Source organism: Aulonocara stuartgranti, assembly GCF_965226115.1.
Source record: "Aulonocara stuartgranti genome assembly, chromosome: 20".
Taxonomy (NCBI): Eukaryota; Metazoa; Chordata; class Actinopteri; order Cichliformes; family Cichlidae; genus Aulonocara; species Aulonocara stuartgranti.
Genome location: NC_138956.1, coordinates 35,756,090 through 35,783,705, shown reverse-complemented (window position 1 = coordinate 35,783,705; position 27,616 = coordinate 35,756,090). Strand labels below are relative to the sequence as shown.

The following is a 27,616-nucleotide window of genomic DNA, read 5'->3' as shown; positions in this document are numbered from 1 at the left end:
GTCTGCTGGGGCGGCAGCATCTCTGCTGGGGACAGGAAGAGACTGAACAGGGTGATCCGAAGGGCCAGCTCTGTTCTAGGATGCCCTCTGGACCCAGTGGAGGTGGTGAGTGACAGGAGAATGGCGGCTAAGCTGTCATCCCTGATGGACAACATCTCCCACCCCATGCAGCAGACTGTGACAGCACTGAGCAGCTCCTTCAGTGGGAGACTGCGGCACCCACGGTGTGGGACGGAGAGATTTCGCAGGTCTTTCCTCCCCACTGCTGTCAGACTCCATAATAAAGACTTTAACTGATCAAGCACACACATCCATACATATGCAATAATACTAAGTGCAATAATCCTTTCTGTCATCGTTGTATTTTTACTCAGTTGTATATAGTATTTGTATTTGTATTCTATTTTTATCTTATTGTATATTTATTTTATTTTATTCTACTGTATATAGTATTTTATTCTATTCTGTACAGTTGTGTACTGTATTTATTCTTATTGTATTCTAATTTTTGCCTCATAACTTTTGCACTGTCCACTTCCTGCTGTGACAAAACAAATTTCCCACGTGTGGGACTAATAAAGGTTATCTTATCTTATCTTATCTTATCTTATCTTATCTTAAATGACCCCACAAACACAGACAGAGATCTATATATTAAACCTCCTTTTAATTAAAAGCTAAATTAACTGCAGTGGTTAGAATGAAAACGCAGCAGCAGTGTGCTGATGCTCATGTTGTACATGACTCACAATCCTAAGCTGTATTCTTGAAATAATTTTTCATCATCCAGCCTGAAAAAGTTGGAAAAATATTAGATTTATGTTCAAAGTTTTGTTGTTCTGTGGATTCTTGGGTCACATTTGATTTGATCGACTTAAGCCATGTTTCTATGCGATCTGATTTGTTGTACACATGTGAAGCAGGCTTCTCTCAGGTCCTCCCGTTATGTCTGTTTATAAAAGTCACTCTACAGTTTGTGGATCAGGAGGATCAGGGACGTGTCTAACAGTCTGCTGCTTTCCACACTACACCTCTCTGCGTAACACAGCCTAATTCAGTCATGTACTTGTAACTATGGGACACATTAAGTAAAATATCACAGAACAGAGCACCGGCCGATATAATCCGGGGCACCTTTACACCCCGCGTTGTAAAAATGAGATAATCTGCTGATGTGTCTGTTGCTTAGTTTCCTGTAAAATAATTTCAGCTGCTTTGCTGGTTCGTTTTCTGTGATTCTTTGAAGCCTAATTAGCCAGCAGCTGCTGCAGCCTGACAGCAAACAGCTGGAGGGGATCGATCCAATCAAAAGATGAGATTAGCCAGACCGCAAATGTATCCGAGACAGTTCAGAAATGACCTTGACCTGAGGTCACAGGCGCACACACAACAATCTCACATCACCTTAGAGAACTTCACAATGACAGACAGATTTTCTAGAGACTCACTAAAACTGAAACTGTCATATTTGTAAGGAAGCCACACACACACACACACACACACACACACACACACACACAGCAACTGTGGTCAACATTCCTCTGAGGCTCCACACCAAAGCTCAGTAATCCTTCACTCTCTCACACACACTGAAAGACACACATCACTACTACAGGCCAGGAGATTACCTGTTATAGAAACAATGTATCTAACCATATACATGAGCTGAGCCGAATGAACTGAGAACAGTAAACACTATTTATAGCCTGCACAGAAACACAACCTCACTGTGTGTGTGCTGTTTACAGATCCACGGGTCACATGTTGCATCTAAAGGGAAGCTGATGGTGGAGTTTTGGCTTTGTGGAGAGCTGCCGTTCACTTCCTGTTAATCCAGTTCTGAAGAAAAACTGGCTGTGATTCAGTTTAGGACACAGTCAGGCCGTTTGAGAGACGAGCCTCAAAAATTGAAACAGCTCGTGCCTTAACAAAAACAAAAGCTAAAATTAGTTTCCCATTTTTTCTCCCGCGTTCATCTTCAGTCGCTCGTCATCACACAGGTTGTTGCACACCGTGCTGTGAAAGGTTTTCCTTTATTTCCTGTATGTGAATTAAAAAATTCTCTGAATCACAGTCTTTAACAGTTTACATTTAATGAAATTATATTTTTCAGAATGCTGATGGTGTCATTCTTTTGCATCTGATGGGTCGAAATATGTTTTTTCTTTTTCTTTATCGTTGACATTGTCAGATCTTTTTAGTTTTGTGCATTTTCAACTGACTGTTGAAAAGAACTGACGGAGTTTTCGTTTCCCTTCAGGATTATCTGTGAGTCCTTTCAGATTTGTCTTCTTGTTCTCCAAACAGTTTTCAAAATAGCAGCTGGAGTAATAAGAATTATGACCCAGAGACCCAAACTTAAAGTGAAACCATTTAACTTTAATATTTGCATTTTAAATCTAAAACTGAATCGTTTGCATTAAATACAGTTTATTCAATGTAAACGTGAGAAAACGTGGATTTTCGTCTTCATACTTCTCACTCGTCTGTTTCTCAATGAAAAAGCTAAATGACATTTTTACTCATAAATCCATCATCCAGCGTCTGTTACAGCGTTAAAGAAAAACAAACCATAGCTTCTGTCTGATCTCACACAAACCTTAAATCCTACAAGTTTCCCAGATGTACAATTTAAAAAAACAAAAACACACATCTGTGTTCAGCTCGCTTTACAAACAGAAGCACAAATGAAATTGGCAAACACAAGCTGCATGTTTCTTTCTATTTACATTTTCTTAAAGTTATTAAAGTGAGTTGAAGGTTAGTTTTACAAACACACATTTGCACACATTAGCAGTTTTTATTAAACTTGGTAGAAGCTTGAGCTCACCCCAAAACAGGAAGTTTGGTCTTTTTGCTCTTTCTCTTTATCACTAAAGCCATCAAACATTCTGTCTAAGTAATAATTTAAATTGAACTCATTTTCTGTTTAGATAAAAAGAAGCAAAAAAAAAAAAAAGAAACTGAGGTTTTCCAGCTGCACCATGACGCTCCCATTTTTGTCTGACTGCATCTTAAAAACCCAAAGATGTGACACAAAATGCACAAACTGCTTCCTACAGCGCCCCCTACTGTGTGGATGCCGGCATCTACAGCTTATTTCTTGTGTGCTCATTAATGAGCAGATTTCTGAAATATTAAAAACTAAACAGCTAGATGATAAATTAGACATTTCTAAGTACAGTCGTCTGGAAAGTCAAACATTTCTTCAAACCAGGTACGTGATGTGGACATTTGTGTGTTATAGTTTGTGCATCTGTGGGTACACTTGGGTCTGATCAATGGAAGTTTTTCATGAGCGGGCGAGCGAGAGGTTCACAGATGTCCACGTGCCTACATGTTTTTTTCTTTTTTTGTCGTCATCTACAGAGGTTTGAGAATTTACAAGTTACCCGCGACCTTCAGGAAGACTTGAAGCCTAACAGGAATGAACTATTCTGTCTCCAGATGTTTGTGTCAGAGCGTAATCGCCTTGTGTTTCATATTTTATTTTTAAGACAGTCACCCAGCCCACACTGATCTGAAATGACTTGTATAACTGTGGCAGACTTGTGCTAGCTATATCTGTGAAGGTTCTCAGTCATCCAGGTCATCGTAGTCTAAGGAGCTTGGAGGGAAAAGTGTCTGGACTTCTTTAAATTACGTGAAGTTACATGTTTCACCTCAAAAGCGAAGAGGTTAAAAATCTGGGACTCTCCACCATTTGACCTCAGAACTGAAGACGCTTCTCGGATGAGAGGTGAAACGTCTTCAAGACAAATAAAGAAGTCCAGACACTTTTCTCTCCAAGCTCCTTAGACTCACGTGCTAGCCAGTTATTATATCAATATTTCTTTGAATAAGAGCTGAACAAGACTTTTGACAGCTGCGTCCATCTTTGGCTTTGTGTTTCCCTGTTTGTGCAGCAGAGGCTCATTTTAATCTCGCTTCATTTTATTGGTCAAACATTGGTTAGCCACTCACTTTTTCTTCTACTTTTGTTGTTTGGTTGTTGCTGGCAATGATTTTAGTGCATTACAGCTACCTCTGGTAGTATCAGCGCGCCAAACATACATTTTTATTATTACATTTTTTTAATTAATGTGTTGAAAAATGATAACCATCCCTAATGTTTTCATTGAGATGAATATGATTAATAATAATAATACTATTATGGGGTTTTTGCCGGGTCTTACACTCACGTTAGGGCTTTTCTTCTCACCCTGGTTGTGAAAGGTTCCAGATCTGATTTAAAACAGTTTAGCTGTGTTTTTCTGTCTGAACTTACTTGTGGGCTGTTTTCAGACAGCTTCGTGTTAGTTTAGCAAACAAGGAATTACTTTAGGAATTATTTTTGGACATGCTGTGCAATGCACTGCATAAATAAAATAGCCATGTGCTGGCTAATTTCTTTTACACATGTATTTTTCACCTGAAGCCATAAACCTTTAATACGTGCTGTTTCCACAAGAAGTAAGCTTAATAAAATACACTTAATTTAAAATTGACCAGGTGGAAAGAATCCACAAACTTCTGCTGCACAAAGAAAACCACAGCTGCTTTATTTTAACCTGGGCCGTGAAGAACAACTGGAATGGGAAAATTTAGGGCTAAATTTGTCCTGTGACCTGAGCAGGGAAGAAGCTGCAGGTTTAAGAGAGTCAGATCAGCTATTCCGATTATTATTGTCAACCAGCAATCTGCTGACAATCAGAACGTTAATCTGTTGGATATTTGCCGCTATGAAACTGTGTGAAAGCTGCAGGTGCTTCAGCTGTTCTAGTGTTTCTGTCTTTGTGTCCATCAGTCCAGCTGGATGGCTTACAGATCTAGAGATGACCATGTAGTGAACATCAAATCCGTCTGTGTGCCAATGTGTCGAGTGTCTTTATGTTTTGTAGATCTGATGGTTTCCTCCTGCGGCGCTGGGAGGCACCGCACCGCTCGCTCCGCCCTGGACGTCGACAAAGCCCATCCTCTGCCTCCTCTTCCTCTGCTCCGTCATCTGCGCGCGCGCACACACACACACACACACACACACACACACACACAGAGTCACTAAACGCCACCCAAGCTGTGATTCAGTGTGTTTATGTGTGCTGCTGTGATTAGAGCTTTGCTCCTCAGTTATGGTGCCACCAATGTGGTGCATTAAAAATGTTGTCCTGCTAACTGTGAAAGCAGTTGAAAGATCAGCTGCTGATTCTGGATGAATTTCTGCTTTTAATGAATGAACAAAAGTATAGTCAGCATTTACTTGATTTGGGCTGCAGTGTTAGGATCTTCCAGCATGTCGTGGGGCAGAATATTTTTCACATGTTAACCCTAATATTTTGACCTATCAGGGACTTTTTGATTGTCTGAGGTAGCTGTAACATAACTTAAGATGGAAAACATACCCCATGTTTGGTAATGATTGCATATGATTGACTATTTCATCCAAACTCGTGTAGCTGACCCGACTGGTAACCAGTTAGCCTTGGCTGATGAAAGTAATTATAAACAGATTCATTAGCTTAAAAAAGTTAAAGCGAGCTGAAATTTGTCAAATCAAAGTCAACTTTGTTATTGTCAGTGCATCTGTCCCTTTGTGTGCAAATACCTGCTCTTTGAGCTCCGTCAGCTGGGCGGTCAGGGTTGTGACCACCTTCATGGTTGATACCAGTTTGTCCTGTAACTGCCTCATCTCGTTCTGCTCGCCATCGCTGTCTGTTACCACCAGTGACATGGCCTGCATCCGTGGAAACCAGTCCAGGTTGTTGTTCTGAAGCAGCAGAAGAAGAAGCAGTTTATTTGTGAACCTGAAATCGCAGCCATGTCACTTTTCTTTCTTTAACGTTTCCCACCTTGATCATGTGAGCCACGTAGCTCTCCGGTCCTGTGTAGTCCGTCTTGTTTTTCTCGCGCACCAAAACGATAAAGTAGAGGTAGTTCCAGATATTGTGCTCCAGTTTGATGTGCTCTTCAAAAGACACCGTCTTATTGTCAAACTTGTCTCTCTCGAGGCCTGCAGCAGAACAAAGAAGACCAAGCTTCTTCAACAAATCTACTGTTAGCTGATTGGTTTGTTAGTCACAGTGTGAAGAACGTCTACAAACCGCAAATGAAACATGTTGTTTTCAGAATTTCTTCCTTCTTCTGCTTCTCACTCCTCAAGTCTGCGAACGTGTCGATGATGACACCGAAGATCAAGTTGAGGACGATGATGATGACGATGAAGTAGAACAGCAGGTCATACACAACTCGAGCGGGAAACAGTGGCTCCTGAACACAGACCCGGGAAAGGAATTTAGCCTTCACTCTGCACTAACTTCTTACCTGATGATCTTTTATCTATTTTAAAACTTCATCTTCAGAGCAGCTAGCATTTATAGTCCTGCAGTTTAAGATCATTTTTTTAGTAACAGCTAATTTAAAAACCAAACTGCACCCTTCTGTGGCAGAATATTTCCACATGATAAAGAAAACGTCAGATAAAAGCCAAAGATGTAGGCTGTGCATTTTGTTATCGGAGAGCAGCATTCAGGTAAAAACTGTCTCGTACATTCTTAGATGGTTTGCGGAGGACGTCTCCCACTCCCCCTCCATTCCTCAGTCCGTGGTTCAGCACAGTAACGATACACATCAACAGAGTGTCGCATGCTCGCTCAGAGTCCGGCACCTCTGAAACACACACACAAAGACTCATCAAGGACATTTAACAATGATCAAATACAAAGTCGGTATAAATGTAAAGTTATGGTGTGTAAAACCTTTCACCACTAGTTCTGTTTTTCTACCGCTCCGAATCAAAGTGTATAATCCCAGCTATGGTGGCTGTTATAGCACAAACATGTTTTAGTGGAGCAAAAGAGACCAAAAATATTAAACTTAGTATTTAAACCATAACTGCCTTCCTGGCATATTTCTACTACTGTTTGGAGTGGATCTGTATCCAGCCCAGAGATTCCTTTTTAGAGGCTGTCAGTGCTCTGTTTACCTCAGCTGTCAATACCGCATAAGAAGCATCCACATTTACTCCAGCCTTTAAAAACTTTGTGATACGAGTCTGTAAGTGAGTGAAGCTCACTTCTGACCAATGACAGCGATACTACGTGAGTTATTGAGGATATGTTGAAGATTTAAGCGCTATCTGCCCCTGTTAGCTGTTGTTAGCTGGCTGCTCTTGAAGTGGATCTAACATTGTTGGTCTCTGACACTTTCTGAGTAACTTTTTGTATGATGTGAAAATATAATCTTCTAAGAGTTTTGAGTGGGAAAGTGTGATTTTTATTTTATTTCATTTCATTTTTTTAGTTTTGAACACTCAGCTAAAATTAGCTAGCACAATGTTAGCTTATATGCAGCTGATATTGATGTTTAGCCAGGTTGTTGTCAGTTTCATGGTGGCTTCCACTAGGGCTGGGCGACATGAGGAAAATCTAATATTGCAATATTTTTTGGGATATCGTGATACCCTCCCTGAAGTCAAGGTTTTTATATAAATATCACCACGAAAACCTCAGAATCTGATCTAAAAGCTCATAAACACCATTTCTACAACCACCAAACAGCCAAAACAACAAACAATTAAACGAGCAGTAAAGTAACGTGAAATATGAATAACACAAATGACAAAGCCATGAACTCACTTGACTTCATGTAACCAAACAAACGGCACGGTGTCTAGATCTCACAGATTCCAGAACTGCAAGTTTCATCACACTTCGACCAAATTTCACTGAACCAGCTACAAATATGCTTCACATTCGATAAGCATTAACATGGAATCAGACTTGCACGTGCCACTAACCCCATGCTATCATTTTTCTGTAAAGCAAATTTACCTAAGGCTATAATTAAAGTAACCTTAACCATTTTCCTCCGTTTGTCTCGCCGATAGCTTTGGCGTGGGGAGATGTTCACATGCAGAGTTTAAAACAGTCTTAATTTTGCATGGATGACTTTTCAGCATGTTTCGCAATTTACCCCATTTTGTTCTACATCCTCCTCAAATCCAAACCACACGATGACTTAATGCATCTTAACGCTGGTATTGCATCCCCACCAGCTTTACGAAACTTTGAGTGCTCCAGTAGAGTAAAATAAGCGCCATATAAGAACCAGCCCATTTACCGTTTAACAGCTCCAAAACATATTTTTGTATTTGTATCTGTGGATAAACACCATTTTAAACTGTTATATAGTTATTTAGCTCCCTGTCTATACTTGGACTCCAGTAAGTGGTGGAAATTGGGTAATTGTATCTATTTTAGTTAGCTGAACGAGTTGTTTTCTAATACATGTTGCAAAAACTGACTACTGTCAGTAACCATCTAGTGATGTGTCTGTCTCTTACCTTCCTCTTCAGTGTTGGTCTCTGCAGTGCAGCTGACTCCGTCTGCAGAGCACGACTTGAGGAAATCCTGAGAGGCTTCACTATTTTGAGAAGCTGAACAGGAGACAGTAACTAGTACCGATTAAGGTTTTGGTATGAGGGTTAATTTTAACAGCTGTGAATTTACCTGCAGCAATCTGTGCCAGCGGGTCGACCTCCATAATGAAGTCCTCCTTCAGGAAGAGGAAGCCCACAATGGAGAAGAGGTACACAAGGATGAGAGCGAGCAGTGCCGTGAGCAGGATGGAGCGCCCGTTACGCGTCACGCTGTTTATCACATTTAACAGGGTCTCCTCCCTGTAGATCAGGTCAAAAAGCTGCCCGAAATGAACACAGACACTTAGATTTCCCTTCCTACCACAAACAGCACAAACACCTGACAGGTCACTGTGTGCTGTTTACCAGGATGCTGTAGAAGAGCTCGTGAACGAAGAGTCCCAGTGTGGACGTCAGGACGTATGCCAGGTGATAGAGGAACTCCACATCCATCACCATGGCTTTGTACCCCATAATAAATGTGCCGTTGTTTCCCACAAAACTCACCACAAACACCACTTTATTGATGAGCTGGAAATGGACAAAACATGGACAGCACAGTGGATGATCAGGCTGGAGGTGTTGTTACCAAAGAGATGTAAAAGGACGCTGGCCAATTGTAAGAAATAATTGTAAGAAAAGCAGAAAAGTTCTGCTAGCTCATTGCCCAGACTGGCCTTTAATAATAAAACAAGGCCTGATTCCGGCCCTCAGGCCACATATTTGACACCTCTGATCTAGAATGTTCTACTCTAAAACCACAATTCAAATCTAGAGCTCAAAAAGAACAGGAGAATATTTTCCTTTTAGTCACAGTCACATCTGATAAGTGTATTCAGTGTCTTCACAGTTTATATTTTTTAACTGACCAGTTCACTGATCACCAAACTTAACTAAAAAAACATGAAATCGTCATTTTGATTTTAAAAAAGAAAAAATCTTCATCAACTCTGAATAAAACCTAGAAATGTAAACTGTGAATCAAGAGTTTAAATATTTAAAACGGGTACCAAGCCATGCTAAGCTAATCGCACCCAGGGTGCAGATGTGTAATGTGGTGTTTTCTCACATTAAGTGTTCCCAGCACTATTAGCGTGTTGCCAATGCCTAGGTGGTAGATGGACCTGAGAATCAGAGCGACGGTGAACGGCGTGAGAGAACGCTGAGAGAACAAACCCAGGACGGAGAGACCGGTCAGGACCCAGAACAGCATCAACAACAGAGAGTCGTCGATTGCACCTACAGAGGAGAAGAGCATCGTTTTAAGTGCCACATCCTCACCTCGACCAGTCCTCCACACTTTCTACAGATGATGACAAAAATAAAATGACAGTGTTCGTGTGTTTAGTCGTATTTTCAGATCTATCAGTACTTGCAGTAGTACCTTGTCCGGAGTCGTAGGGGTAGAAGAAAGCGATGATGAGGTTGATGAAGAGGGCAAGTTTAAAGGAGATTGTTCCCCACAGACTCATCCTTCTGGAGAACCAGTACAACACTGGCATACCTACACAAACACATACATGTTGAGCCTGAACACGCTGTTGGGTTTTTATATGTTGAGCAAAAGTAGAATTGATGTGAGCACCTGGCTCACACGAATGAAGCCTTTACAGATCACACTGAGTGTGTGTACTCACTCCTCAGCTTCTTCTGCCACTCCATTTCTCCATGCAGGAAGGATGTTTGCTCGAAGAAATGTGTGACTTTGGATCCCTGCTCGTCCAGCTCAGTGGTGTTGAAGACCCTGATCTTTGACTCCTCTGTCAGAAACTCACAGATGGGATGAACGGGAAACACAATCTGCTCCATGCTGCGGTCATCGCGAACAATCTGGGCACAGACAGATACGTAGTTTAGACAACGTCTTCTACACAGATGATAAAAGCTCGATCCTCTCTAAAATGTAGAGATGAAGTTGACAAACTCAAAGAAAGCACATTTTCAGAATTTACGGGGTTTCTTTTGCCCTTTTTGGGTTATGGATGGTGTAGACAGACAGGAAAGAGAGAGGAAGACATGTAGCAAAGGGCCACAGGTCGGACTCGAACCCGGGCCTACTGCTGTCTTGCCATAAAGCATATGGTCAGTGACTGAACTATGAATTCTACTTCCTGGTGGTGGCTGGAACGAGGGGGGAGCATCTCTGCTTAGATTGTTGTGACTCAGACCAGGACTGAGTTGTGTAACCGAGGAACAGAGATGCTTGTTAAATAAACAATTTGAAAAAGTTACGTTTTACCCAAACGATCAAATGCCATTTTGTGCTATTTGATAACCAAACCACAAAGTATTATAGGATCAATGGCTCAGGATAAAGATCTTTATTTTAATAGTAGTAATACCTCTATCTGTGAAGTGAGCTGCTCGTAGTACTCCAGCGGGTCCTGCTCCACCACAGGAGCTGGAGCTGAGGACTTCAACATCTGGGACAGAGGTCGGTTGTTCAGGTTCAGCTGCAGACACACAAACAGCAGCATGGTGTCAGTTTTAGATGATTACAACTTGACATGGATGGATGGATGGATGTTTACCATTGAGGAAATGCCCTCCTCTCCCTCTTTATTGTTCTTTTGAGGTTTTAGGAGGTTGTGAAGGACTTTGTTGTGTCTCGCCAGCTGCAAAAACACATCAAGAACTTTATTTTGACCCTAACCAACCACAAAATATCATGAGCTCTTCCAGATAGCCAATAGGAAATTGAGTTTAGTCACCTGCTGAGCCAGGATGTAGATGTTGTGCCCCACCTCCCGAGGAGAAACTTCCACCTCCACATCTTCACATTCGCTCTCCTGGTTGTAGGCCTTCTTTATCACCTCCACCTGGCAGAGTGGACATGTACACACTTAGATTTTTCTTGCTTTTCAATAAGATCTTTAACAGCTGCTTTATGGACATGTGGTTCAGGGTCTGACCAGCTCTCGTGGCCGCAGGTTCAGCAGAATCCTCTCTGCGTTCTCGCTGTCGTGACGACTCTCCATAAGAGCCAACAGCAGCTTGGAGGCATTGTCCTGTCGAGCAGCAGTCAAACAAATGGACTGAACCGTTTGTCAAGTACTAGAGACAATGACTTCTATCTTTACACAGACAGGAATGATATTTGTGGAAATGCTGACTTAAAAACCTGGAAACAAACCCACACATTAACCTAAAAGAGTGAGAGATAAATGATGGTGTTTGGTTACATTTGATCACCTCCGACACTGCGCCCCAGATGACATGTTTAAACATAATTACATTTCAAGCAGTGTTAGATTTCCTGTGCTTCTTTTAATGCACAGAAATATGAAAATAAGAAAGATTTCTGCACTTTTGCCACTATGGTGTCGCTACACTGAACTCCGTCTAAATGAAAGAGGCGACTCCATTTTACCTTCAGCTGCAGCACCATCTCCATCCGATAGCGACATAGAGGACTGATGTCATTCAGGATCAGAGCCGTTATGATGTCGATGCCGTTGGACTCGTGGGTCACGATACATGTCTGAAACACAGAAAACAAATGTCTGTGTAAGACAGTGCAGTAAACAAAGGACACCTTGAGAACGTCTGGAAAATTAAAAACTAGAGGATAACATCAGGTCTCTTCATCTGTTGTGCTGGCACTCGTGGTTCTTTGGTGCCTTTTGAGCCCACGTTTTCAGGGTGCTGGTGCCAGTTTCTTTTTCAATGGATGTACCTTTCTTGTCTGGTAGCAGACATTACCAATAGCACTGAACAAAGCGACTTTCTCATATTTCTAGTAGTAAGTATCGTCTTGCATTACCAACCACTGGCTTTGTGTCACATGCAGCTATATCAATCTGCCCAGACTAGGAAATGGAGACCACTGGCCACTCCTTAGTGAGCAGTTACCCCATGAATGTTAATAATGTAATCATCTGCTTTACCGCAAATGCATCACTACTGACGAGGGACAGTTAACCTAACAAGCATGTCTGTGGACTGTTGGAGGAAGGAAATCCACACAAGCAGAGTGAGAACACTCAACTTCCAGCTGCAGGTTTGAACCTACAGCCTTCTTACAGTGATGCTGCAGCGTTAACCGCTGCACCACCTTGGAACCTGTACGGTCAAAGAAAAGTAGAAACCATTGTTTCCACCCTGTTGTTCTCATGTACCTGGTTCTCTTGGCAGGGTCCTTGGCAGTACTCTGTAAGTGTTTCCAGGGACTGAATGATGAGGTGGACATTTGATTCATTGATGTACAAGCCCAGCAGGCCCAGGCCACCCGTCGTACTACCACACATGATGTCCAGGAACTGAAGTGTCTCACACACAAGGTTGTAGTTGGCTTTGTTATTCTGACAACGCAGGAAGTTCTGGAAACACAAAGTCACAAACTTGAGCCTTACATTTTCTGTATGTGTGCTCACATGAAGAAGATGCTGGGACAAACAGCTTTACTTCCTGTACTGGCCTCTAACAGACGGTGCTAAAAGACCCGCCTAAAGTGGAGAGAAAAACATCCAACTTGTCTCTAAAATATAGGTAGTAGATATTAACTTTTTGTCACATGTTTAATGCTATACAATCTGTAAAAAAGGCTCAACACTGTTCAGTAGTTAGCAGGAACTGACTTGTAGGTCGTTGTTGTGGTTCTCACAAAGCAGCTGTAGGAACCTCAAGATCGGCTTCATGATGGTAACAGCTGGTCCCATCTCTGTCTCCACCTCCTTCTGTTCTTCAATAGGTTGAGCTGGCAGGGTGGAGGTGCCTGGGGCAATGGGCGCCCCTGGTACCAACAGTGGATGACCCCCTGTACCCGGAAGTACACCCATTGTGGTGGAGCCACCTTTAAACCATAAAATATTATTACAAATATCTTTCGGAACTCAAACCTTTTCAGAGTCTTATTTTTCCCTTCACAAAGGTGCATAATACATAACTGTCTAAGGAGCTTGGAAAGAAAAGCGTCTGGACTTCTTTAAGTTTCTTGAAGATGTTGCACCTCTCATCCGAGAAGCTTCTTCAGTTTTAGGGTCAAACGGTGGAGAGACCAAACAGCCACTTCACAAGCGCATGGCACAATATAGAAGAGCCACCTCCACAGGACAAGACTCAGCAGTCCATCTGCATCTTAAGGTCAAAGGTCACTCTTTCGAGGATGCCAATGTTCACATTTTGGACAGAGAGGACAGATGGTTTGAAAGAGGAGTGAAAGAAGCATCTATGTCCACTGTGAGCGACCATCTTTGAACAGAGGCGGGGTTTACGACACCAACTCTCTGCCATCTATAATCCAGTTTTGAGATCCTTCCCAGACGCCTTAACGCCCACTCACATCCTGGGCCATCTGACCTCAGGAAATCACATGATAAGGTGGGGCCAGGTTACACAATGAGCTCACTCGAAACTCTGGCTGATTGTGACCTGACCCACACCCGCTTTCACACCTTGGCTCATGTGATTAGGTAGAGGATCATCAGGGGGTCCTTTGACCCTCTTGGTGGGTTACTCCCACTAGGCTTAAATCTGGGACTCTCCACCATTTGACACTAGAAGTGAAGAAGCTTCTCGGATGAGAGGTGAAACGTTTTCAAGCAACTTAAAGAAGTCCAGACGCTTTTCTTCCCAAGCTCCTTTGACTACGATGACCTGGATGACTGAGAACCTTCACAGACATAATACATAATTGTTTGTTAATTAACCATTTAAAACATTATATCAAATGTCTAAACCTGATCAAAGTTCCAGTGAGTGATGCCAAACTATTGGTTACAAAATGGGGTTTGATCATATCATCCTCAAATAAATCTAAGGAACCCTAAATATGGACGTACATTGAAACTATAGAATAATCGGATTGCACAGATGTGTCCTCCTAAACTATTTTCAGATGACTCTCACCGTTCTCCAGCTTCTCGTTGGCCTTGTGCGTCATCTCTCCAACATTAACAGAAACCGTTGCTTTAATGTCGGCCTGAGCTTCTTTCATTCTGTCATTAAACACTTTAAAGAACTTCTCTGACTTGTTGTCCCCCATCATCAGTTTGTAGAAGGAGTTCTGCATCAGAAGTGGACAGAGTCAACACACCAGTTTAACACGGGACCAAAAACAAGCTTGAAAACCATCCCAGCCCAAAACCATGCCTAAAATGAATCAAAACCAGCTCTGAAGCAGTCTTTGTTTTAAAACAATATATAAAAGATGGTCAAAACTAAACCCAGCGTACAACCACGTCTAACCAAGAACCAACTTCTTTCATTAAAACGGTCCCATTGCCAGTACCACATCCTGCGATCTCTGGATCAGCTATGTTGGAGAAAACTAATCTACACTATTCAAAAAAAAGTGACCATTCTTGTCTCAGATCTATTGTTTTTACACGTTTGATGTATTATTTGGTTTTTCCTGTGCTTTTAGAACGGACTTGGCTCTGTAATTTCATAACAGTGACTTAAATGAGCAAAGAAACTTCTCCTGTCTGCTACCTGTATCTCAGTGTTTCCTCCCTCCAGCAGACAGATGGCCAGCTGGATGCTCTCCTGGAAGATCTTATCATTCTTGGTGCTCATCACCAGATCTGTGAACAGCTTCGTTCCTCCTTCACGATCCAGACGACACTGGATTGCTGCCACTGCCGCCCAGTCCCGCTCCTGTTCACCGCCTAACTCACAGAAAGAAAAATACAGCATAATATAGCAGCTTGTGCACAGACAATATAGATTATAGCATCATAAACACATTAGATTGCTATTATTGTGTTACGTAAATCATGTTAAATAAATGGTGTCCTGGGGAATCTCCCCCCAGACTTGGATCAGTGAGCTCAGTGGTTCTAATTAGCAACACTGAACGCACCGACACATAACTTCCAACAGGTTACAAATTAAATCCAAGTCTGGGGAATTCAATTCCTTCTTAGTAACTATATAAACACACCAAAAGCCTTTAACCCAGGGTCCGCTACAGCAACATAAACATGATGGGTGGGTCTGAGGATTTCGTCCTGGTATCCAACAGCAGTCAGAATACTGCTGGCCCGCACATGGAGGTTATTGCCACCCTCCAAGGATATACATGAGACAACAAACCTATCAATGTCAAATATGGATGCGTCATCACAAAGGAGCTGGACTACCTGTGCAGCAAAGACACCAGCAAAAAGCAGCACTAGAGAAAGATCAGTAAGGAAGGATAAAGACAGAGAAATGAAGCCACCACCTGCAAAGTCATCCTCTTTTTGGGTTCGTGTCCAGTCTACAATTGAATTTAACAAAGCAGGTGAAACGGATTTCGGATGTTTTGTGCTTCACTGAACACAATGACATTCCTGAACTTATCTGACTATGTTATACTGTTATGATCAAATGTCTCCTGCATTTTATTTGAGCAGTGTTTATTATTTCCTCTGAACAGTGTTTGTATGAAGCAGTTTACCTGGAACTCCAAGTTCAGCTAAGTCATTCTTCTGGTTGGTCTTCTTGTTTGGAAACAAGTAGTTTTGCAGTAAAACTTTCCGCAGCACTAGTCCCTGAAACAAATCAACAGAAAGTCCGTTCAGTCTCCATCCTGTTACATTTAACTGAAACAAAACCAAGAAATAAGCCAGAGATTTCAGTTTGGGGAAGGCTTCATTCATGATCAGTGGCAGCAACAAGGCCTGGCAGAGAGGCTGAAGAATGGGGAAAAGACGAGAGAGGGTGGGGAACGCAAACACGAACAGGTGAAGATGATTCAGCGAAAGGGGAGTGTTTGGGTTGTGGTCCCATTCCAGACAAACTGTCTCAAATGAAATAAGCATAAATATGGAAAAACTGCAAAAGGACCACTGGAAGCTACAAAACCACCAAAGAAGAATGACCACAACAACACTGTGGTTTTCTTTAAATATACTGTATTTCTCAAGGACCTGCCTTTGTTGTTCGACCGTGATTATAATGGTTTTGATTTAAGTTAAACAGGCTGATTGTGGTAGTCCAGCTACTATTAACTCACCTTTTCATCAAAGTCCAGAGTCCTGATGAGCATCTCCTGCAGAGTCTTTAGGACTTTGATGCACAGCTTCTCCTCTGAAGACATCAGCGCCTTGGTGTGCTGGATCAACCTGGTCAGCACACGGACATCATAATTCCCCTCATCCCTCTAGTGTCAGTGCTCAAGCATGCTTTACACTCAGATGACCTACTTGGAAATGAATCCTCCGGACTCACAGCGCTGTCGGATGTCGGTTCCTTCAGGGAACAGCAGCTCCGGCTGATGGAGGACATCCACCAACACCGAAAGCTCAGCGTTCACCAGTGGCTTCAGACGCTCCTCCAGAGTGTTTATGATGTCCTGAGGAAGATACAGAGGGAACAAGGTTAAATACAGTTTACTGCAAGTTAATGTAAATAAAGAAAAGTCTTTTTTTCGGTGTGCCCTTGTGCACCTGCAGCTTCTCGATGATGTTCTTGTAGTCCCAGGGGTTGGTAGGAGCGCTAGGGCGGGTGAGGCGGGAGGAGGATTTGTAGTTTGGATTGGAGCGCGACAAAGAGTTCAAAGCTGACGTGGACAGCATGGTGTTGATCTGAGCCTCCAGTTCCAAAGGCACAGAGATGGAGCGACTCTTAGCTGGACAAAATTCACAAGACTTAGTCACCCTTTTTTAAGTGGGAATGTGAGAGAAAACCATGGGAATCATTCATGGCTGAGACGTAATGCGGTGCCAGGTTTGTTACCTGTCACAGCCAGCGTCTTGATGCATGCCTCCACCTGCCCTCTGTGCTGCTGCTGCAACCAGGGACAGTCCAGCAGCCTGACAGACGACTGAAGCAGCTGAGTCATGATGGTGTGATGAGTCTGACAGGGACAGAGAAGCAATCAACTAACTGGAACCACACCTAAACAGTTTTATATCACCAAGGTGAAGCATTTCCTTCACCTGCAGAGAAGTGCTGTTTTCAGAGAAAGGGGAGCTGAAGAAGGCGTTGATGGTGTCAAAAACCACGCCGATGATGTATTTCTCCAGAACGGGATCAGAAAGACGCTTTTCTCGTTTATTACAGACCTGCAGAGAGGGAAAAACCCGGAACATCAGCACCATGTCACGTCAGGTTGTTTTTTGTCTACTTTCTTATGGATATGACTCTCAGAAACTGTTTACCTGTTGTTCTGCTGTAGATAGTTTTTTTAGGCTTGTCACTTTTTTGACCTCCTATTCTTCAATTTCCTCAGATATTTTTTAAGGATACTCCCCACACAATGCTGGTATAGGCCAAGTTTTAAGCTAATAGCCCTTTGGGAATCACCTTGTCTTACATCCTAGCAGGGCCTCCTCCTGAAATTGACCTTGTGTGGGTGTGTCAATTCAATTTTATTTACACAGCGCCAAATCACAACAACAGTCGCTTCAAGGTGCTTTATATTTTAAGGTAGACCCTACAGTAACACATACAGAGAAAAACCCAACAATCATATAACCCAGCGGTCCCCAACCCCCGGGCCTCGGACCAGTACCGGGCCGCGAGAGTTGAGGCTCAGGTGTGAAATGTATGGTTTTCCATACAATGTATGTTGTCCTGCCGTGTGTGTGTGTGTGTGTGTGTTTGGAGGTGGATTGCCCCTGCTGTGTGGAGAGGAGTGTGTTTTGGTACTAACCGTTTTTGGCATACTTTCAGTTTATTGTTTTCTTTCTTTAAAAGGTGACAGCAGCTTGTCCGTCTCTTGTAGGTAAGTTATTAATGGAAGCATTAATAAACCTGTTAATTTAACTATTTTGCCTCCCTGTCTCCTTTTTCAACCTGGACACCTTTTGTTACTTTCCCTCACCCCTGGACCTTTTTAGGGGAACGTAACACCTTGTTGGTGTAAAAATGTTTTATGCCAAACTCTGTTATCCAACTAAACCAGGGGTGGCAAACTCCAGGCCTCAAGGGCTGGTGTCCTGCAGGTTTTAGATCTCACCCTGGGCCAACACACCTGAATCAAATGATTAGTTCATTACCAGGCCTCAGGAGAACTTCAGCACATGTTGAGGAGGTCATTTAGCCATTTAAATCAGCTGTGTTGGATCAAGGACACATCTAAACCCTCGAGGCCTGGAGATGCCCACCCCTGAACTAAAGAGACTAAATTTCAAATTGGTTCTTTATTAAATTGTCTGTTATGTGAAGGCAGCACTGGTTCATCTGTTGAATTAGGAGGCTTTTAGGTGAGGTTTAACAAAAAAAAGGAAAAGAAATCTGCCAATGTCCAAAAAAAGCCTCAAGTGCTCAAGACCACTTCCCCCCCAAATCCAACTCAGTGGAAGCAAAATATAAAGAAAGACTCTGCACATTATTGTAACTATAATGTTACAAAGCTGGAGGCTTGTGTTAAACCTGGGTGTAGTTTTAAATAATGAGGTAAAGATTTACAATAGTTTACCAGTTATGATGATAAACTATGGTGCTGTTCCTACCCGAGCCATGTCCACAGTGAAGTCCTCAAACAGATTCCAGATGTGGTTGGATGTGTAGATTTCCTTCATCTCCACCTCTGTGTCCACATAGCAGTGATTCACAAAGTTCACATAGGCAATTTTCACCTGGAGACACACAGGAAGTCGAGTTAGCTTTCTGGTTTAATCAAAGCAGTTTAAAAACCTTAAACCACACAAACGCGGTGAGAACCTCAGTAATGCAGTCCTCATGGGTCACCACCCTGACCACATCCTCCAGGGGCAGCAGGGAGGTGCATTTAATCTCCGTGTACACGTTCTTCCCCTCTGCACAAGCAGCCAGAAGCTCCACCAGAGAGATGTGATACCTGCAGGGGGGGAAATTATTTCACATTCAGGTCTCAGACGGAAACACGACAGCATGTTTGGGATGGGAAATAAAAGCACCTGATGGTAACTTGAAAAACTTTGTTGTCCACACAGTATTTAGACTCAAGTAAAATATATATGCACCCACACGTATATATACTTGAAAACAGATGTGACTTCTTATAGGGCAAAATCTGCCAGAACCAAATCTGTCAATTCTGGAAAAACTAAAGATTGATAAACATTCAGTCCATTTTAACAAGTCATGACTCGTGTCTCCTGTTTTGCAGCTGTGGCCACATCAGCTGAAGGCTCATCAGAAGAGCCACGACTTGTGTGTTTATAGCAGCAGAGTTAAGGTGGTACAAACTTCTGCTCTGCTTCTTCTTTTAAACGATTTGACTGATGAAACAAATGAACTCCTCGACGTCATCTGTAGCTTAATATAGAGCCACGCGTCCAGAGCGATACTGACACACTGCATCATTGTGTCTGGGTTTTGGTATTAGAACAGTGACACAGCACTGCCACCATCACGTCAGATAGTGCATTAGAACAATTGTATAACTATAAGTTCACAATCACTGCAAGAACTTCTCAAGAAAACATGTTTAGAAATTTAATACAATGTTGAGTAGCTGGTTCAAGATCAGAGGAGACACAAATTCCTTTTTGATTGAATCAGGAAGGACATAAAAAATCTTAAACATGCAGAGCGACATGCTGTTTGGATCCTTTTATATCCTGTTATAGGATCATTTTATCCTGTTATTGTCTCCAGCTCGAAGCTTTCAGTCATTTAACAAATAAAATACAATCCTGTCATTTTTTAAATGACCGCGTTATGGTTAGTATCAGGTTTTACGACGATGGATGGATTAATAAAACTGCTTTTTTTCATTATTTCAACATCATCATCATCATCGCTGCCTTGGTTACCTGAGTGGGCTGGTCTCACTGACGCCCTCCCTGCTCTCTGCCATCAGCTCCAGCATGACTTTAAACGAGTTCTTGTCGTTGTAAAAGACGACCACGTCCTCACCGGCGTTTGTTAACTACAAGAAGAGATGAAAGGAAAAGTTGAATACATCAGCATGAAAACACGGGTGGATGTTTTAGTAGAAGCGAAGCGGTGCGTCTCATCCTCACCTCGGTCATGATCATGTCCTGACACTTCTTGACGTACTTGCCCTCGGCCTTGATGATGGTGTGGAGGAAGTTGAGGTACTGGACATGGCGGCCGTGCGTTGCCAGGCAGTGGATGAAGTGATGCAGCACGCTCTCAGAGATCTCGCTGCACAGTTGGTAGTTATTACTGAAGATGTGCTGCACTGTCTCCGCCTCCAGGAGCTGGACATGAACAAGGAAAAGTTTGGAAATCAAAAAGGTTTCACTTCAGGTCAGTCACATCAACACTGATATTTATTTAGATAAGAATAGTTTTGACTTTTTTTTTCATTACAAAACCCCCCAACTGCCTCCTGAATGTTGGAAAATGTTGGGAATTTGTTTTCACTATGTCACTATGTCCCTGTGACATCATCCAACCACAAAACAGCTTATAGTTTATAATATGGTTTCTAATCACAAACCTCCTGGGACCTGGCGTCACATATGTGGACATCACATTTTGGGTTATTTAGACCAAAATATAAAATTTTGCTCTACAAGGGCCTGATATCCACTTATGAGGACATCATACTGCCACTGTACTATCAAAATTTAAAACGAGTGTCCTCGTATGTGGCTCTCATTTTTCTGAGAAACAAAAATCAGGTAAAAAAAACAAAATCTGGTAATTCTTTGTTTTTACATTCATCAGGTCCCAGTCAGCCCAAATAGCAAAGCGACATTAAAAATGCATGACGTGGAAGAGGCTGATATTCTTTCTCTAGCTGATTAATTTTCATTCAAGTCCTCTTCAGTACACCGAGCATTAGAGTTGTCAGAGAGGTTTCTCTCTACCAGCCACTCAAATCACTTTAAAAAACCCAGAGACAACCGACATTTTCTTTAAACGAGTAAAAGTTGATTAGCTAAAGTAAAATAAATGAAAGCCGTTTAAACAGAAGTAACTTGATCAGGTGTTTTATGTAGAAGAAAATCCAACTATACAAAAGAGTTCTGATTTTGGCTTATTTAGCTTCACAGAGCTGACAGAAATTAAAGGTAAAGATAATTAAAAGTGATAGAAAACTAAAACTGAAAGGTTTGACTACACTGCATTTAAAGAGAATCTGGCAACGAGTGTCTCTAAATGTAGGCTGGGTATATAAACAGGGAAGTAATTGGCTAATTGGACTCGAGTGTCAGAAATTTCAACTTATGAGTGTGGGACAGGAGATAAGATATTACAGTTTTTTCTGAATGCTTAAACCCTAACTGTGATTCCTGTAGCACAATCTCTAAAACTATTCAGACTTATAGCAAAACCACTCACTGAGTTTGCAAAACTAAAAGCACAAAAACTGCTTTGCACTCAGTTTGCAATTTTGTAACACACACTTTGCTAAACTGTAGGCACAATTCACTGCACAACACTCAATTACCAAATTTCCAACACACTCCTAGCAAAAGTATACACATGTATGGCTATCATTAACACTAACTTGCCAACTGTCTGGCACACTTTCACATGTGAAAACTTTTTTAGATAATTAGTTCACTTTGCAATCAGCCTAAGCACTATAATACAGGTAAGCTGTGTGTGCGGAGTACAATGGAGGGAGCAGAAAGAGTGAGAAGTAGAGGAGGCCGAGGAAGAGGACGTGGAGGTGAAGAAGTAGGATGAAGAGGACGACAAGGACAAGGAGGAGCAAGAGGAAGACGAGGAGGGGGGAGAGGAAGATGAGGAGGGGGGAGAGGAAGGGTAGGAAGAGTAAGAAATAGAATTGCTGATGACATCAGAGCTACAATAGTGGACCATGTAATCAACCGTGGAATGACCCTGAGGGTAGCTGGCCAACGGGTCCAGCCTAACTCGAGCCGCTACACTGTAGCAAGTACCATAAGGACATCTTGAAATGAGAATCGGTTAGTACAGTCACTTCGCACTAAGATTTGTAGCACTGCCATATGCCAATGAGAAACACACCAATACCATTGATGTAAAAATACTGAAATTGTTACTTTACAGAATTGCTAGATGACCAGATGCTGGGGGCAGAGGAAGCATGTTCACTGCAGACCAAGTAACCCATATAGTCATTATGGCGATTGCAAATAATCCTATACTTGGAAATAAACACTTGTGTTTGTTTTGATGTGTTTGAATAAACACCAGTACTTGAAGTTTGGATCCCTCTATGCTTATGGATCTATGACAGAAGTATGAGCTCAAACTGACATAGCCTACCTTGTGCACAGAGAAAGCAAACGCCAGATGTGTTTTGTATTCATACCATCAGTGTGCAGTTGGCGCATTGTGTGCTTAGTAGATGATGGCTTGTGTGTACTGTTTGATACGGAAACACCATTTTTACGAAGGTGTGAAGAGTTAATCTAGCTGTGTTTGCTTTTGCAAGAGAACTACAATGTTTTGATTATTGGGTGACAGGTTTTCTTATTTGTGTGAAGAGTTTTGCAAAATTAGCCAATAGTTACAAAAAATGTGCTTAAGCAATCAGAAAAAACTGTAAGACTGTTTTCTCACTTGACATATTCCTAAAGAAAAAGAAACACACACACACACACACACACTCGTTTTCATATCTTAGTGAGGACATGTCATTGACATAATGCCTAACGGATACCCTAAGCCTAACCATAACCTAGCTGTAACCCTCACACTAAAACCACATTTTGAGTCTCAAACATGCCTCCAAACTCGTTGGCGACGGGCATTTTGTCCCCATAAGTGACTCTTGGTCCCCACAGGTGTAGTAGCATGACAATTTCTGTCCTCACAAAGATGTCTGAACATGTAACCACACATAAAAAAACCACCCTTAAAGCGTACTGAACGTCCACTCAGATTTATGAACTAAATAAGCATTTTGTATAACTTTTGCACATTTGTGAAGCAGCTTACCCCCGGGTTGAGAAACAAGTTTAGGTTTTTGTGCAACAGAGCCTGATTCTCTTGGTTCCCCATACAGAACTTCTGCAGGAACAGGTGAGTATACTTGATGATCTCCTGCATCTTCACATCATTCTGCACACACACAGAGACAAACACGATGGTTAGTCTTGGTTGAGCTGAACTCTCCTCTCAAATCTGGCTACAGCCAGACTATTTGAATATATACATATATTTTAATCGAACGAAAGAAATCCACGAACACCAGGGGCAAAAGTTAACTACAATAAATATGAATGGCTGCTAAATAACAAATCTCAGCCTGTTTGATAAGTATTACATTATTATAACTACTCCACAGTTCAAAATGAAAAGAAGACTGGAAAAAGAAAGAACATCTGTAATAAGTTATTGATGAAAAACTCCACTGTGAGATTTCAATGTCATTTAAAATAAGGCTGCATGGCTTCAAGTGCAGCACTATTTGAATTGACCTGCTTAATTAAGCCTGCCAAGGTGCTTTTAATTTGGGGTGTCCTGTCTTACCTTGTCGTAGGAGACCTGCAGCAGGTCCAGCATCACTTTATGAGCACCCATGTTTTTTAGCAGCCTCTGCTGCTTCTTCCAAACTCCGCTGCTGCACATCTTATTCAACCTCTCCAGGATCTGCAGGGGGGAGGAGCAAGATGGCAAACAGTGGAGTCATGTGCAGTTAGACAGATGATGGTCAGTTTAACTTTGATTGGTTAAAATACTTCATTTCATTTTAGTTTTCTAGTGTCAATGTCAGTTTGTTTTTATGAGTGTTATTTTCATGGGTGAAACAGATATCAGAGTGCAAGGACACCCTTCATTTTTTATATTTTGTTAGTAAAAGGGGAAATAGGTGCACTGTTTTATTGAAATATGTGCAAATATATGTGAAAATACAGTATACAACAAGCTTGAAAGTCAGTATTTGGTATCACCACCTTCATTCTTCAACACAGCCTGAATATTCTTCTCAACATTTCAACAACAACAAAGTAGTCTTCAGGAATAATTCTTAGGCTTGTTGGAAGGACATCTGAAGCTCTTCTTCGGATGTTGGCTGCTTTTTTTGTTCCGTTCTTCGTCCCACACGGCTTCAATAATGTTGAGGTCCAGGCTCCAGGGGGGTGGGGGTGTCAATCCATTGTGTTTTTCTATCCAGGTATGCTTTTACTGCACTGGCACTGTGTTTATACTTTACAATTGATTCTTTGCTAAGCTGTCTGCTATGTGGAGACACAACACAGGTTTATCTCTTGAGTTAGGTGTCTTTTTATCCTTGAATGATTCTTAGGTTAGCATTGAGCTTAAACAATAAGCACTGGGTTTATATCTGGGACTCTCCACCATTTGACCTTAGAACTGAAGAAGCTTCTCGGATGAGAGGTGAAACGTCTTCAAGCAACTTAAAGAAGTCCAGACGCTTTTCTTTGCAAGCTCCTTTGAAACAATAAGCACTGAAAAAATTCCAAGTCTGGCTCCATGAAAATAAAATATAATGAGGTTTGGCTGAAGACTGTTGCACGGTACTGTAGAGCCTGCAATTATATTTTTTACATTTTTTCTAAGCTCTAAGTATCCCACTGTGTATTTTAGCTTAGTTTTAATTAACGATAGTATCTCTGATGGGCTGTATATGCTAAGAAATGAGTTTAATTTGCATTTTTAGCAATTAAAGTTTTCCCCCCAAAGAAAGTATGCACTGTGTAAAAAAGTCTTTCATAAAGCCATTCCACATTTAGGAAAAAAATATTTCTTTACACACTAAAAATGTTAACATAAAATACATTACGTAACACACACAATGTAACACATTCATTACTTTTAAACAATGTCTGTAGAATTATCTTTAGAACAACTAGAGTAGGTGCCGTGTTGGGCTCAGGGCTTTTTCACACATATTCTAAGTGATAAGACATTTTTTCATTTCTGAAAATGCTAAAATGAATCTTATTTGTGAATAAAACGCATGTTTATTCATTCATTGTTTCCCGAGCGTTTAATTTAAAGACATACTTGGATAATACTGCCAGTTTTCCCCAAGACTCAATTATGGGCCCATTACTATTTCTTTAAATATACTGTGTTTTCAAAAATGTGTGTGTTTTACTTTCAGGTGGCGCAGGTGCGTAGATCATGTTTAAGCTATATTAAAATCTATAACCTTGTGAATTTTTAAAAACTTTGACTTGTAGAAACTAAGCACATCTACAAATGAGTCTTACTCACAAAAAAGCCAACTGATGTTATTTCAGTTTACTTTAGTTCATTTAATTAATAAAATATTAAGTGAATCATCAGATTAGCATTTTGTGATTTTGTAGACATAAAACAAATAATGAATCACATAAATATTGATTATTAATGACGTTCCAATGTGGAAAGAGTGTGATTCATTGATAAAGGTCGTGATAAGAAATTGTACCAAACCTAATTTCTTTCAAAACACTGAAGAAATACAAGATAATTTGAAGTCATAGTGGCAACAACCGAACATTTGGAAGCTAAAATTTACCAGAGCAGAAGGAAGGTTTTGATTGGTTGAATTTGGAATATAATTTTATACCAAATAAGGACTTAAATCTATCCTTTAATTTTCATCTTCGTTTCCATTTGTGACATTCTGCAGGTGTTGTTCACCAGAGAAACTAGTAGGAGAGAATAATGATGGAATTATCCTGAGCAGAGAAAAACCACCATTGCTGGAGAGATAAGAGATAAGATCACCATGTGCAGGACGTTTTCAACAGAGATACATCACAGCTGTGTCCTTGTTGATTAGTTAATAGATGATTTTTTGGAAGAACGTTCCAGAAAACCCAACAGACAGAGACAAATCAAAAAGAAAAACTGATCACGTGTTGAAGAAACATTATCGAACGGGCGCTCTCACCTCTTTGACTTTCTGGTAGTTCTCGTTACCCTCCTTCACTTTCTCCTTCTTGGGTGTTGCCTCTTGTGATGCCCCCTGCAGGATGCAGAGGGTCAGACAGCATATGCAGTTCTCTCCGAGTATGGCACCACACTCATTGTGTCCTCGCTGAGGACTTTACACTACATTTCTGATCCTAGTCAATATTCAGATTCACTTGTTAACCTCAACATTTACCAGCTCACTAGCAAACCAGCTTGGTTAGTGTTAGGTTTTGTTTTAGCCACATGCTAAAAAGGCAAACTTCAAGAAACTAGAAGATATTATATTCCAAATAAAGTCTCATATTGCAGCCGTTTCCCTTATAATCGTTTTGATTTGGGTGCTCCAAATAGCCACAAATCGCATTAAAAGAAAGGCGTGGATGTTAACCTAACCCCAATCCTAATCCTAGATGGGTTACCAGAGGTTAAGGAGCAAATATATCACTAAACAGACATGGGTAGCAGGGTAGAATAAGTGTGTGGGCGGATGTAATGTCTGCAAACACACCAGCACATCTAGTTTCTCTAGGAAGTAGCGTACTGGAGGCTTGCACCAGTATCGGATGCCAAAAACAAACAGTTTGCGTACTGCAAACTGGTTATTGTTTATTCCAATATTTCTTAAAACGTTGCCATCTCTTCTGTAAGGTTACTGGTTTTTAAACTATTTTTAAACTCCTAGAACTTTTGAACAGCACCCAAATTGGCAGGTTTAGAAGTTCCCTCGCTGGATGAAGCTCTTTCTTTACATTACATTTTTTATTACAAAAACAACTTCTCATGTTAATGCGATTGGTTGTTTTCATTATCAAGCTAACATTTTAACAAAGCACGACTAGCTGGTTGGGTTTTTTTTAAACATGCAGTGTGGGTGTATAAGATGTATGACAACAAGAAACTAGTTCTAGAAAAACATTTGAGAAATAATGTTTCTGCATTTCAAAGTATAAACAACAAGAAAGAAAGAATAAGGAGAGATGCCATGCAGTGAAAGTGCCATGCCACATATAAACCCACTACCTTATATCCACATGATACACCAGGAAGCCCAACACCAACAGGAAGTGAGTTTAAAAACCAAGATGCAAAAGTTCAAAAGATATTTTTATTTGTTTTTGTTTAGTACTTTAGTTTTATTAGTAGTATTTAGATTTTTAATAACATGTTGTTAATGTGTTGTATTAAATAGTGACTGAATGGGGTAGTTGGTTAGTTAGTCAGTGGTTAATAAATTGGTTAGTTGTTATATTGACAAAAGCTTATGATGTCAATCAGCCACCTAGACACAAAGATCCTGTTGGTTCTGAAAAAAATTGAAATCTTAAAAGCAGTTTAGAGAACATACAAAACAAAGTAACACTGACTTCAGCTAGCCTTTAAAACAGCCTCTAAACCCAGACTTACTCTGGGATTCCCCTCTCAGCCAGCTCAGTACATATGTACTGTTATTATTTAGATATGGGAAGGTTTGAGCCAGTATTATAGACTTTAAAGACAAAGACACAATAACAAGATAATATTCATGAAGAA

At 41.1% G+C, this 27,616-nt stretch overlaps 1 protein-coding gene across 1 annotated transcript in view; it reads right to left on the bottom strand.

Moving 5' to 3' along the window:
- Positions 1 to 2,358: 2,358 nt before the first annotated feature.
- itpr3 (inositol 1,4,5-trisphosphate receptor, type 3) overlaps positions 2,359 to 27,616 on the bottom strand; it is a 68,016-nt gene continuing 42,758 nt past the window's right edge. Inside the window, exons 29-61 of the mRNA XM_082518610.1 lie at positions 26,064 to 26,138; positions 23,687 to 23,806; positions 23,153 to 23,275; positions 20,272 to 20,472; positions 20,062 to 20,177; positions 18,986 to 19,121; positions 18,775 to 18,900; positions 17,257 to 17,382; positions 17,054 to 17,174; positions 16,765 to 16,946; positions 16,522 to 16,670; positions 16,332 to 16,440; positions 15,774 to 15,867; positions 14,825 to 15,000; positions 14,240 to 14,396; positions 12,970 to 13,184; positions 12,511 to 12,711; positions 11,763 to 11,873; positions 11,305 to 11,400; positions 11,104 to 11,211; positions 10,924 to 11,007; positions 10,735 to 10,845; positions 10,030 to 10,222; positions 9,777 to 9,896; positions 9,462 to 9,631; positions 8,759 to 8,923; positions 8,484 to 8,673; positions 8,318 to 8,410; positions 6,524 to 6,642; positions 6,078 to 6,243; positions 5,826 to 5,986; positions 5,582 to 5,743; positions 2,359 to 4,984 (exon numbers count right to left, since the gene is read on the bottom strand). Of these exons, the coding sequence (XP_082374736.1) occupies positions 4,868 to 4,984; positions 5,582 to 5,743; positions 5,826 to 5,986; positions 6,078 to 6,243; positions 6,524 to 6,642; positions 8,318 to 8,410; positions 8,484 to 8,673; positions 8,759 to 8,923; positions 9,462 to 9,631; positions 9,777 to 9,896; positions 10,030 to 10,222; positions 10,735 to 10,845; positions 10,924 to 11,007; positions 11,104 to 11,211; positions 11,305 to 11,400; positions 11,763 to 11,873; positions 12,511 to 12,711; positions 12,970 to 13,184; positions 14,240 to 14,396; positions 14,825 to 15,000; positions 15,774 to 15,867; positions 16,332 to 16,440; positions 16,522 to 16,670; positions 16,765 to 16,946; positions 17,054 to 17,174; positions 17,257 to 17,382; positions 18,775 to 18,900; positions 18,986 to 19,121; positions 20,062 to 20,177; positions 20,272 to 20,472; positions 23,153 to 23,275; positions 23,687 to 23,806; positions 26,064 to 26,138 (4,593 nt within the window). The 3' untranslated portion in view covers positions 2,359 to 4,867. The remainder of the gene's footprint in view (positions 4,985 to 5,581; positions 5,744 to 5,825; positions 5,987 to 6,077; positions 6,244 to 6,523; positions 6,643 to 8,317; positions 8,411 to 8,483; positions 8,674 to 8,758; positions 8,924 to 9,461; positions 9,632 to 9,776; positions 9,897 to 10,029; positions 10,223 to 10,734; positions 10,846 to 10,923; positions 11,008 to 11,103; positions 11,212 to 11,304; positions 11,401 to 11,762; positions 11,874 to 12,510; positions 12,712 to 12,969; positions 13,185 to 14,239; positions 14,397 to 14,824; positions 15,001 to 15,773; positions 15,868 to 16,331; positions 16,441 to 16,521; positions 16,671 to 16,764; positions 16,947 to 17,053; positions 17,175 to 17,256; positions 17,383 to 18,774; positions 18,901 to 18,985; positions 19,122 to 20,061; positions 20,178 to 20,271; positions 20,473 to 23,152; positions 23,276 to 23,686; positions 23,807 to 26,063; positions 26,139 to 27,616) is intronic.